Source organism: Neovison vison, chromosome 10 (genome assembly GCF_020171115.1).
Source record: "Neovison vison isolate M4711 chromosome 10, ASM_NN_V1, whole genome shotgun sequence".
Classification (NCBI taxonomy): Eukaryota; Metazoa; Chordata; class Mammalia; order Carnivora; family Mustelidae; genus Neogale; species Neogale vison.
Window position 1 is genome coordinate 51606267 of NC_058100.1, and position 12969 is coordinate 51619235.

The 12969-nt window shown below is 39.1% G+C and overlaps 1 protein-coding gene across 2 annotated transcripts in view; it reads right to left on the minus strand.

Moving 5' to 3' along the window:
• TRMT1L (tRNA methyltransferase 1 like) overlaps window positions 1-12969 on the minus strand; it is a 45320-nt gene that overhangs the window by 4707 nt on the left and 27644 nt on the right. For both annotated transcript variants that reach the window (XM_044267293.1, XM_044267292.1), the window contains one exon: window positions 1334-1412. In XM_044267293.1, coding sequence (XP_044123228.1) covers window positions 1334-1412 — 79 coding nt within the window. The remainder of the gene's footprint in view (window positions 1-1333; window positions 1413-12969) is intronic.

Here is a 12969-nt window from a genome sequence, read left to right on the forward strand (position 1 = left end):
CAACTGAATCGGAGCTGGAGAAAGGGGAAGAGACTGCATAAGAGCAAAGACATGAACAATGGTTTTGAATGAGGAAATCCTACGACATGGTTTATAACTCAGGGCTGGAATCAAGAAATCTGAGTTCTGGCCCTGCCTGTAGTACTACTAATTTTGGGGGTTCACTTTCAGCCAGCACTTAAAAACACTGCCACTGGGGTGCCTGGGTGGCTCAGTAGTTAAACATCCTGGGATCAAGCCCCGCGTTGGGTTCCCTGCTCAGCGTGAAGTCTGTTTCTCCCTGTCCCATCCCCCCTGCTTGTGTTCCCTCCCTCCCTTTGTCTTGCTCTGTCAAATAAATAAATAAAATCTTAAAAACACCAACAAAAATCCCTGCCATAAACTTCTCCATAAAATGAGGATGTTGGGCTCGATCTTCCTTCTGGATCCAGCTACTTGTTACTCCTAATTTCCCCGGTCCTCAGATCAGCGAGAGGAAGAACAACCTATAGCAAGTGCTGTAGGCAAGAGAGCACTAAAGGAGAGGCTAGCGAAGTCATGCTTGGTTTAAGAATATGTGCATGAGATGACAATAAAATAATGGGCACCAGCACAAACATTTACCATTTGAGTTAAATTTTAGGTTTAGCAGATGACTAAACCTTGACCTTATAAGCAAGATAGAAATCTGCCATGATTCTTGTCACAATATTGTTAGGAATCTCAAAATTTCTATCAGAATCTCTAGTGACAACGAAAAGTAAGGATTCTGATTAAAGACAATTCAACTTTAAGTCACTAAAAACACAACGGCTAGCTACTAATGATGCGGAAGCACACATACACACACTGGGCCCCCTGCTCAGAGGAGGGTCTGCTTCTCCCTCTCCCTCTGCCCCCCACCCCTGCTGCTTGTGCTCTCTCTCAAATAAATAAAATTGTTTTTAAAAAATGCATTTAATAGACTAACTTACTGAACATCATAGCCTAGCCTAATCTACCTTACACATGCTCAGAAAGCACTTCCCTTAGCCAACAGTGGGCAAAATCATCTAGCACAAAGCCTATTTTATTATAAAGTATTGACTAGTTCATGTAATTTATTGAATATTATGCTGAAAGTGAAAAACAAAGGTTCTAAGTGTTCTGGTCGTTGACCCTCATGATTGTGTGACTGGCTTGCTGTTACTGCCCAATATGAGAGAAGACTATTACATTTTGCTAGTTTGGAAAAGATCAAAATTTACAATTTGAAATACATTTTCTATCAAATGTGTATTGCCTCTGCACCACTATGAAGTTGAAAAACCCCAAGTTGGGGACCATCTGTATATTATTAGGCTTAAGCACATACCATAGAGGTCCAAGTTCTATCGCTGTCTTTCCGGGCATGCTTCCGTGACAGTTACAGGGCAGCTGTCTGTATGGGTTTTCTGAAAATATTATAAAAAGAAAAATCAAAGGAGAAATGATATTGTAAACAGTAACTTACATTGATAATAATTTGCAGCCACTAGATAATGAGGATCTACTATGTGCCAGGTATTATGCTGAGTATTTTACACACATTTAAAAATTTTAATCCTTACACCTCTCTGAAGCAGGTACTGTTAAAACCTCAATTATCCAGATCAGAGAATTAAAGCTTAAGAGAGGTCACAGAAATCTGTGTCAGATGGCTTATTAGAGGCATAACTTTTACTAGCTTTTTTCATCACTATGCTACGTGAAATAATTTCAGTAGGAGAAAATCCTTAGAAGTCCACAAGATACCCATATACCTGATGGGAGGTATAATTTACATGCAATAAAATGTATACATGTTATGTGAAAAGGTTGATGAGTTTTAACAAATGGATATAACCATGTAACCAACATCCCATCAAAATAAAGACATTTCTCATTAGTTGCTTCTTCTGCAATGGGAAGAAAACCAATTGCTCCCTAGACTTGATTCAGCCTATATTCAGCCCTATTACTCCCTAGGCTTGCTTCTAGCCTATATTCAGCCCCCAAAATATAGAATATCATAATTCAGTTTAAAGAACAATGAGAGGCCTTATATAATCCCAAGAAAATTGGAGAAATTGGACAAGTACTAGCATTATTCTTAGTTTCCAAAATGGGCTACTGTGAACTGTTCAGTTCCCTAAGCCCTAGATTAGCATTATTTTAAATCATGCTCACCCACTAACTTCCCTCAGGCCATTCTTGGGTTATTATTCACTTTCTTGAAATGGCCTGATCTGATCAATCCGTCCTAGATATATATCCACAATTCAGAATTATGGTGGGAGGGACATAGGTCTATAGCCATGCTATTGGACATCACTGTTATTCAAGGTAATTTAATGGGATAATGCACAGACGTGAGATCTTTAGATTTATTTGAAGGCTTCTTCCCTCACTGTTTTTACTAGATCTACTTTTCAGTATTATTTAACTCTAAGCCTTAAAGAATGTTATCATCAACATTGGATTCATTAAGAACTATGTTCCTCAAACATTATGTGAATATATCCAAGAAGTCTTCCCTCAAACCATTAAATAATTATAATACTATAGTCAGTATTACCCCAATTAGGACAATTTATATTTACAGTTCTGTCAGTTACACCCACTTACCACAGGTAGGCAGCACACACATGAATTTTTATTAGTCAGTTTGTTTCCTGATGCATTTATAAAATGCTCCCATCGTATCAATGTATGTTTTTTCCTAAACCTCTTGCCTAGGATTTCTCAGTGTTAGGCCAGCAATAGCAAATCTCCTCTTTGACAGGTCAGAACTATCATTTCAAGTCACCAGGAGCAAAAAATGAAAGGGTATATACCATGTCATCAGTATATAGGCTATGAAGACAATTCCAGATGAGGATTAAAAAACTATTCGGAGACTTCTATTTAAATGCAATAGATTGAACAGGTATGTTCTCTCTTCTATCCTTTAAAGCATTATTAAAATTAGAACAAAGAATAAAAGTCAAACCCAAGGATAAATAAAATGGGAGCAGAGGTAACAAAAGATAGTAAGAGATGTCAATAAAATTTTCGAAGTGGAAATAAGGTACACAAGAGGATAGATGATTTAGCAGGCCAGACAATGCTAAAGCTAAGCCTGAAATGGGCAGACAGTCTACCGATAACACAAGTAAGCCCTCTAGTGCTGTGGGACCCCAGAAAGACCTAAGAATGGAAGGTACTGATCATCTTGGAAGATGGGTATCGGGCAGTAGTGCAAAAAAAGAAGCCTGGCTGAAAATTTTTAAGGGGTTTGATTAAGACCTTTAAGATTTCTTTAATACCCACAATCAGACTTCTGTGCTTCCTCATTCCAAAAAATGAAGTTAATCTTAGGTGAGGCTGAACCATGGAGGACCTGGAACCAGAAGCATCAGTCACAGTTGAGAGTGAGATTTATGAAAAGAGAGGGATTAAGTAAAAGACATCATAAATGGTAAGACCTTCCAAGTCTCCTTTCCCAGCGTGGCTCTAGAAAGCTGATGGAAGATTCAAAGATTACTCTAGAAAAACTTACCAATACAAGAGAAAAACCCTAATATATTCATTTTCATCTGGGGGATCCCCTTGTGAAAGGGCAGACTAGTGCCTTCTCATTGGAGTAAAATATATCAGTCTATAAGCCCTGACTCCAGTGCTTCCAAAAAACTTGCAGTGTGGAGAGATAACCAAGGACCATTAGACATTAGAGATGTACCATGACAGAACAAAATTACAACACAGAAAGAAATTGTTAGGAAACAGAAGAACTAAAACAAAATAACAGAAACAACAATACAAAACTGAACTGAAAAAATCTTCTCTCCCTTAAATAAAAATATGCCCAATTATAACCAATATTCTTAAAGAGCTGCGATCTGATTTTGTATCTCCAAAACAAGACTAGGACACTATTAAAAAAAAAACAATGAAAAAATATGAAGTAACTTAAAAACTGACAAAATATGACAAATTTCAAAAGGAGAGTTGGAAAATAACAATCAGGGAAATCTATAAAAAGTAGAACCAAATGCCCATGAAATGAAAAAGACTGTCCAACTGGGGCCATATTCTACTATGGACTCTTCAGATCACTTAAGCCCTAGAATAGTTATTTTAAATCACGCTCTCTCACTAACTTCCCTCAGGCCATTCTTGGGTCATCATTCACTTTCTTGGAATTCCCCTACTGGGTATTTCCCTAAGGAATATTAAAACACTAATCTGAAAAGATACATGCACCCTTACACTTATTGCAGCATTACTTAGAATAGCCAAGATATGGAAGCAACCTAAGCGTCCATCAACAGATGAATGGATAAGGAAAATGTGGTATTTATATATATTCTCGCACAATGGAACATTATGCAGCCATAAAAAGGATAAGATTGTACCATTTAAGACAACAAGAATGGACCTAGAGGGTATTAAGCTAAGTGAAATAAGTCAGATTGAGAAAGACAAATACTATATGATTCCACTGAAGTGGAATCTAAAAAATTTTTAAAAAACCCCACCAATGAATAAACAAACCAAAAAGCAGAGTTAGACCCATAAATACCGAGAAAAACTGATGTTTGCCAGAGGGAAGGGAGGATGGTTGAAGCAGAAAGGGAGATAATAGTCCTCCAGTTAGGGAATAAGTAAATCATGGGAATAAAAGTCACAGCGTAAGAAATACAATCAGTGATACTGTAATACTGATGTAATGGGACAGATGGTAGCTATACTTGTGGCATAATGTAGAAATTTGTCAAGATGACTAAGTTGTACACCTAAAAAAAATAACATTGTGTATCAACTATACTCAAAAAAGAAAAATTGAAAAAAAAAGGTGGTATATATGTGATAGAATATCATTCAGCCATGAAAAAGAGGGAAACCTTGCAATTTGTGACAACGTGAATGAACCTTAACGGCATTATACTTACTGAAATAAATCAGATAGAGAAAGAAATACTTTATGATCTCACTATATGTGAAATCTGAAAAAGCTGAACTCATAGTAACAGAGTAGATTGGTATTTACCAAGACCCAGGGGTGGGGGAAATGAAGAGATGTTGGTAAAAGACTATAAACCTTCAGTTAAAAGATGATGTGGGGATCTAATAATGTACAATGTGATTATAACAATGCTAGATTGTATCCTTGAGATTTACTAGAGAGAGTAGGTCTTAAGTATTCTTATTACACACACACACATAAAAGTAACTGTGAGGTCATGAAAGCATTAACCATTCATACAGTCGTAGTTCACTATACATGTACATGAAATCAGTGATACGCATTGTACACCTTAAAGTTAAAGAGTTCTTGTCAATTATATCTGAATAAAGCTGGTAAAAACATAGTAAGTTCCAAAGGAAGGACCTCGCCTCTGAAAGAAAAGAAAGAATAAAAGAGTTAAGAGAAAAAATTTTCCAGGGCTGAGAAGGTGGTGGATTAAGAGGACCCTAAGCTTACCTTATCCCATGGATACAGTTAGAGAACACTTACGTCATCACAAATAACCCAGAACACAACCCGGAGACTGGCAGAACAAACTCCACAACAAAAGGTAGAGAAGATGGGGCACCTGGGTGGCTCAGTGTGTTAAAGCCTCTGCCTTCGGCTCAGGTCATGATCCCAGGGTCCTGGGATCAGGCCCCACATCGGGCTGTTTGCCCAGCAGGGAGCCTGCTTCCTTTCCTCTCTCTCTGACTGCCTCTCTGCCTATTTGTGATCTCTGTCTGTCAAATAAATAAATAAAATCTTAAAAAAAAAAAAAAGGTAGAGAAGAGGCCACACTGAAGAGGGTAGGAAGGGCAGAAATGTGGTGGAGAGCAAATCAGCATCCTCGTTGGACATGGGGAGGGAGCACTGGAGTGGAAATGGGAGAGAAACATTCTCCTACCTGGGAGCTCACACAGGGAAAAGAGATAACTATAACATCTGGCTTTGAAAGGGAGAGGGGGGCTGAATTTCATGAGTTTTAGAACCAGTGGGGCTTAAAGCCTGGCATTTTGAAAATCAGGAGGCTCAGTTCTGGGAAAGCCTGGAGGGCAACAGGAAGTTCAGACCCTGCCCATAAAGAGCCAACCTGATAAAGAGCCCACAGACATTCAGCAAAGAAGCAGCAATTTGAAAAATGCCCGGGACAGTGGGGAGGGAGAGTAGTTTACTCATTTCAGATCATGTCCTAGAGGGGCAGGGATTGCTAAGGGACTTCTCTAGGACATATTCAAAAAAAGGAAAAAAAAAAATCTTTTTCCCCTTTGAATCCCATGAATCCCTATCCCATGAATACTCTATTCAGCAAGGCTATCATTCAAAACAGAAGGTCAGATAGAGTTTCTCAGACAAACAAAAGCTGAAGGAGTTCATGACCACTGAGCCAGCCTTACAAGAGATGTTAAAGGGGACTCTTGAGAAGAACGGACTGTAAATAAGAGTAAGAGATGTAGGAAACACCAAAAGAATAAAAGCATATCTTTAAGGGGCGCCTGGGTAGCTCAGTGGGTTAAAACCTCTGCCTTCGCTCTGGTCATGATCCCAGGGTCCTGGGATCGAGCCCCGCATCGGGCTCTCTGCTCAGCAGGGAGCCTACTTCTTCCTCTCTCTGTCTGCCTCTTGCCTACTTGTGATCTCAAATAAATAAATAAAATCTTTTTTAAAAAAAGCATATCTTTGGGGCGCCTAGGTGGCTCAGTGAGTTAAAACCTCTGCCTTCGGCTCAGGTCATGATCCCAGGGTCCTGGGATCGAGCCCCGCATCGGGCTCTCTGCTCAGCAGGGAGCCTGCTTCCTCCTCTCTCTCTCTCTGCCTGCCTCTCTGCCTATTTGTAATCTCTGTCTGTCAAATAAATAAATAAAATCTTTAAAAAAAAAAAAAAAAGCATATCTTTAAAAATATAAGTATATCTTTAGGGGCACCGAGGGGGCGCTCAGTGGGTTAAGCCTCTGCTTTAGGCCCAGGTCATGGTCTCAGGGTCCTGGGACTGAGTCCCGCATCAGGCTCTCTGCTGAGCAGGGAGCCTGCTTTCCCCTCTATCTCTGCCTGCTGCTCTGCCTACTTGTGATCTCTCTCTCTGTCAAATAAATAAATAAAGTCTATCTAACTATCTATATATCTCTTTAAAAATCAGTCAAGAGATTCACAAAATAAAAAAACATAAAATATGACACTATAGCTAAAATAGTGGAGAGAGAGGAGTAAAGAATGGGTTCAAACTTAAATGACCATCAATTTAATATAGACTGCTATATGCAGAAGACGTTTATATAAATCTAATGATGACCACAAATCAAAAACCACTAATAGATATGCAAAGAATAAAGAGAAAGGAATCCAAATATATCACTATATATCATTATATATTCATAATATAAATTATGAAAAAGAGCAAGAGAAGGACCAGAGAAGTACAAAACAACTAAAAAACAAGTACTAAAATGGCAATAAATACAAAATCTATCAATAATCACTTTCAATGTAAATGGACTAAGTTCTCCAATCAAATGAAATAGGGTGATGGAATCGTTAAAAAAATGAGATCTATATGCTGCCTACAAGACTCATTTCAGACCTAAAGACACATGCCAACTGAAACTGAGGCAATGTAGAACCATTTATCTTGTTAACAGATGTCAAAAGAAAGCTGGTGTAGCAATATTTGTATTGAACAAAACAGAATTTAAAATAAAAACTGTAACAAGAGACAAAGAATACTACATAATAATAAAGGGGACAGGGTGCCTGGGTGGCTCAGTGGGTTAAGCCGCTGTCTTTGGCTCAGGTTATGATCTCAGGATCCTGGGATCGAGTCCCGCATCAGGCTCTCTGCTCAGCAGGGAGCCTGCTTCCTCCTCTCTCTCTCTGCCTGCCTCTCTGCCTACTTGTGATTTCTGTCAAATAAATAAATAAAATCTTAAAAAAAATAATAATAAAGGGACAATCCAAAAAGAAGATACAATAATTGTAAATATTTATGCACCCAACATGGGAGTACCCAAATACATAAAACAATTAATAACATAAAGGAACGGGGCACCTGGGTGGCTCAGTGGGTTAAAGCCTCTGCCTTTGGCTCAGGTCATGATCCCAAGGTCCTGGGATCGAGCCCCGCATCGGGCTCTCTGCTCAGCAGGGAGCCTGCTTCCTCCTCTCTCTCTCTCTCTGCTTGCCTCTCTGCCTACTTGTGATCTGTCAAATAAATAAATAAATAAATAAAAATCTTAAAAAAAAAAACCATAAAGGAACTAACTGATAGTAATACAGTAATAGTAGGAGACTTCAACATCCCACTTACATCAATGGACAGATCATACAAACAACAAATATATTAGAAACCAAATCTAAATCCAACATATAGTCAAAGCATCATTCATCATTATCAAGTGGGATTTGTTCCCAGTATTGCAAGGATGATTCAATATTCACTAATCAATATGATACATCACATCAACAAAAGAAAGGATAAAAACCATATGATCATTTTAATAGATGCAGAAAAAGCAACTGATAAAGTATAGCATCCATTCAGGATAAAAACCCTCAACACAGTAGGAAACATTTCTCAACATAATAAAGGCCTTACATGAAAAACCCACAGCTAACACCATACTCAGTGGGGAAAAACTGGTTTTCCCCTCAGGTCAAAAACAAGACAAAAGGGTACCAGCTCTTGCCATTTTCGTTCAACAGAGTACTGGAAGTCCTAGTCACAGCAATCAGACAACAAAAAGAAATAAAAGGTATTGAAATTGGTACGGAAGAAGTCAAACTGTCACTATTTTCAGATGACAGGATACTCTACATAGAAAACCCTAAAAATTCCACCAAAAACTGGCAGAACTGATAAATGAATTCAGTAAGGTTACAGGATACAAAATCAATGTACAGAAATCTATGCATTTCTATACACTAATAATAACACAGCAGAAAGAGAAATCAAGAAAATGATTCCACTGGGGCACCTGGGTGGCTCAGTGGGTTATGCATCTGATTCTTGATTTTGGCTCAGGTCATGATCTCATGGTCATGAAATTGAGCCCCATCTCAGACTCTACACTGGGTGTGGAGCCTACTTAAGATTCTTTCTCGCTATGTCCCTCCCCTCTTTCTCTCAAAAAAGAAAAAGAAAGAAGGAAAGAAGCAGAGAGAAGAAGACAATCCCAATTATAATTGCACTAAAAGTAATAAAATACCTATGAATAAACTTAATTAAAGAAGCGAAGAGCCTATACTCTGAAAAATATAAAACACTGATGAAAGAAATTGAAGATCACATAAAGAAATGGAAAGACATTCCACGCTCATCGACTAGAACAAATATTGTTAAAATGTCGATACTATACAAAGCAATCTACAGATTAAATGTAATCTCTATCAAAATACCAAAACCTTTTTACAGAACTAGAACATCCTAAAATTTGTATGGAACAACCAAAGACCCTGAGTAGCCAAAGCAATCTTGAAAATGAAAAACAAAACGAGAGGTATCACAATTCCAGATTTCAAGTTATATTACAAAGCTGTAGTAATCAAAAGTATGGTATCAACACAAAAACAGACACACAGATCAATGGAACAGAACAGAAAGCCCAGAAATAAACCCACAGTTAAATGGTCAATTAATCTTTGACAAAGAAGGTAAGAACTTAAATGTGAGATAGGAAACCATAAAAATCCTAAAAGAGGGGGAGGAGTCAAGATGGCGGAGAAGCAGCAGGCTGAGACTACTTCAGCTAGCAGATCATCAGCTAGAGAGCTTATCTAAAGAGTGCAAACACCTGCAAATCCATCGGCAGATCGAAGAGAAGAACAGCAATTCTAGAAACAGAAAAACAACCACTTTCTGAAAGGTAGGACTGGCAGAGAAGTGAATCCAAAGCGACGGGAAGATAGACCCCGGGGGGAGGGGCTGCTCCCGGCAAGCGGCGGAGCAACGGAGCACAAAATCGGGCCTTTTAAAAGTCTGTTCCGCTGAGGGACATCGCTCCAGAGGCTAAACCGGGGCGAAGCCCACACGGGGTCGGCGTGACCTCAGGTCCCGCAGGGTCGCAGAAGGTTCAGGGGTGTCTGAGTGTCGCAGAGCTTGCGGGTATTGGAACGGGAAAGCCAGCTGCAGAGACAGAGCGGACAGTGAGCTCGCAGCTCGGGGTTACCTTGAACCGGTCGCAGGCTCGGTGAGCTCGGAGCGCGGCCGGAGGTCAGGCAGACGGGAGTTACTGGGCGCTGTTCTCTGAGGGCGCACTGAGGAGTGGGGCCCCAGGCTTTCGGCTCCTCCGGGCCAGAGACCAGGAGGCCGCCATGTGTATTCCCGTCCTCCGGAACGCTACAGAAAGCGCTCAGGGAACAAAAGCTCCTGAAAGCAAACCCCAGCGGATTACTCAGCCCGGCCCCTGGTAAGAGCGGTGCAATTCCGCCTGGAAAAGACACTTGAGAATCACTACACCAGGCCCCTCCCCCAGAAGATCAACAAGAAATCCAGCCAAGACCAAGTTCACCTACCAAGAAGTGCGGTTTCAATACCAAGGAGAGCAGCAGAATTCCAGAGAAGGAGAAAGCAAAGCACGGAACTCATGGCTTTCTCCCTGTGATTTTTTAGTCTTGCAGTTAAAGTAATTTTTTTTTCATTTTTTTTCTCTTCTTTTGCTAAATTTTTAAATTTTTAAAAAATTTTTTTAATTTTTAACTTTTACCCTTTTCATTTTTAACGTTTTTAACTAGTTTATCTAATATATATATATTTTCTTTTTCATACTTTTCTTTATTCATTTTCTTTTTTTTAAATTCCTTTTTTTTTTTCCTTTCTTTTTTTTGAACCTCTTTTTATCCCCTTTCTGCCCCCTCACGATTTGGGATCTCTTCTGATTTGGTTAAAGCATATTTTCCTGGGGTTGTTTCCACCCTTTTAGTATTTTACTTGCTCCTTCATATACTCTTATCTGGACAAAATGACAAGGCGGAAAAATTCACCACAAAAAAAAGAACAAGAGGCAGTACCGAAGGCTAGGGACCTAATCAATACAGACATTGGTAATATGTCAGATCTAGAATTCAGAATGACAATTCTCAAGGTTCTAGCCGGGCTCGAAAAAGGCATGGAAGATATTTGAGAAACCCTCTTGGGAGATATAAAAGCCCTTTCTGGAGAAATAAAAGAACTAAAATCTAACCAAGTTGAAATAAAAAAAGCTATTAATGAGGTACAATAAAAAATGGAGGCTCTCACTGCTAGGATAAATGAGGCAGAAGAAAGAATTAGCGATATAGAAGACCAAATGACAGAGAATAAAGAAGCTGAGCAAAAGAGGGACAAATAGCTACTGGACCACGAGGGGAGAATTCGAGAGGTAAGTGACACCATAAGACGAAACAACATTAGAATAATTGGGATTCCAGAAGAAGAAGAAAGAGAGAGGGGAGCAGAAGGTATACTGGAGAGAATTATTGGGGAGAATTTCCCCAATTTGGCAAAGGGAACGAGCATCAAAATTCAGGAGGTTCAGAGAACGCCCCTCAAAATCAATAAGAATAGGCCCACACCACGTCACCGAATAGTAATATTTACAAGTCTTAGTGACAAAGAGAAAATCCTGAAAGCAGCCCGGGAAAAGAAGTCTGTAACATACAATGGTAAAAATATTAGATTGGCAGCTGACTTATCCACAGAGACCTGGCAGGCCAGAAAGAGCTGGCATGAGATTTTCAGAGCACTAAACGAGAAAAACATGCAGCCAAGAATACTATATCCAGCTAGGCTATCATTGAAAATAGAAGGAGAGATTAAAAGCTTCCAGGACAAACAAAAACTGAAAGAATTTGCAAACACCAAACCAGCTCTACAGGAAATATTGAAAGGGGTCCTCTAAGCAAAGAGAGAGCCAAGTGGTAGATCAGAAAGGAACAGAAACAATATACAGTAACAGTCACCTTACAGGCAATACAATGGCACTAAATTCATATCTCTCAATAGTTACCCTGAATGTTAATGGGCTAAATGCCCTAATCAAAAGACACAGGGTATCAGAATGGATAAAAAAACAAAACCCATCTATATGTTGCCTCCAAGAAACTCATTTTAAGCCCGAAGACATTTCCAGATTTAAAGTGAGGGGGTGGAAAAGAACTTACCATGCTAATGGACAGCAGAAGAAAGCAGGAGTGGCAATCCTTATATCATATCAATTACATTTTAAGCCAAAGACTATAATAAGAGATGAGGAAGGACACTATATCATACTCAAAGGGTCTGTCCAACAAGAAGATCTAACAATTTTAAATATCTATGCCCCCAACGTGGGAGCAGACAACTATATAAACCAATTAATAACAAAATCAAAGAAACACATCAACAATCATACAATAATAGTAGGGGACTATTATTATTATTAACACTCCCCTCACTGAAATGGACAGATCATCCAAGCAAAAGATCAACAAGGAAATAAAGGCCTTAAACAACACACTGGACCAGATGGACATCACAGATATATTCAGAACATTTCATCCCAAAGCAACAGAATATACATTCTTCTCTAGTGCACATGGAACATTCTCCAGAATAGATCACATCCTCGGTTCTAAATCAGGACTCAACCGGTATCAAAAGATTGGGATCATTCCCTGCATATTTTCAGACCACAATGCTCTGAAGCTAGAACTCAACCACAAGAGGAAGATTGGAAAGAACCCAAATACATGGAGACTAAACAGCATCCTTCTAAAGAATGAATGGGTCAACCGGGAAATTAAAGAAGAATTGAAAGAAATCATGGAAACAAATGATAATGAAAACACAACGGTTCAAAATCTATGGGACACAACAAAGGCAGTCCTGAGAGGAAAATATATAGCGGTACAAGCCTTTCTCAAGAAACAAGAAAGGTCTCAGGTACACAACCTAACCCTACACCTAAAGGAGCTGGAGAAAGAACAAGAAAGAAACCCTAAGCCCAGCAGGAGAAGAGAAATCATAAAGATCAGAGCAGAAATCAATGAAATAG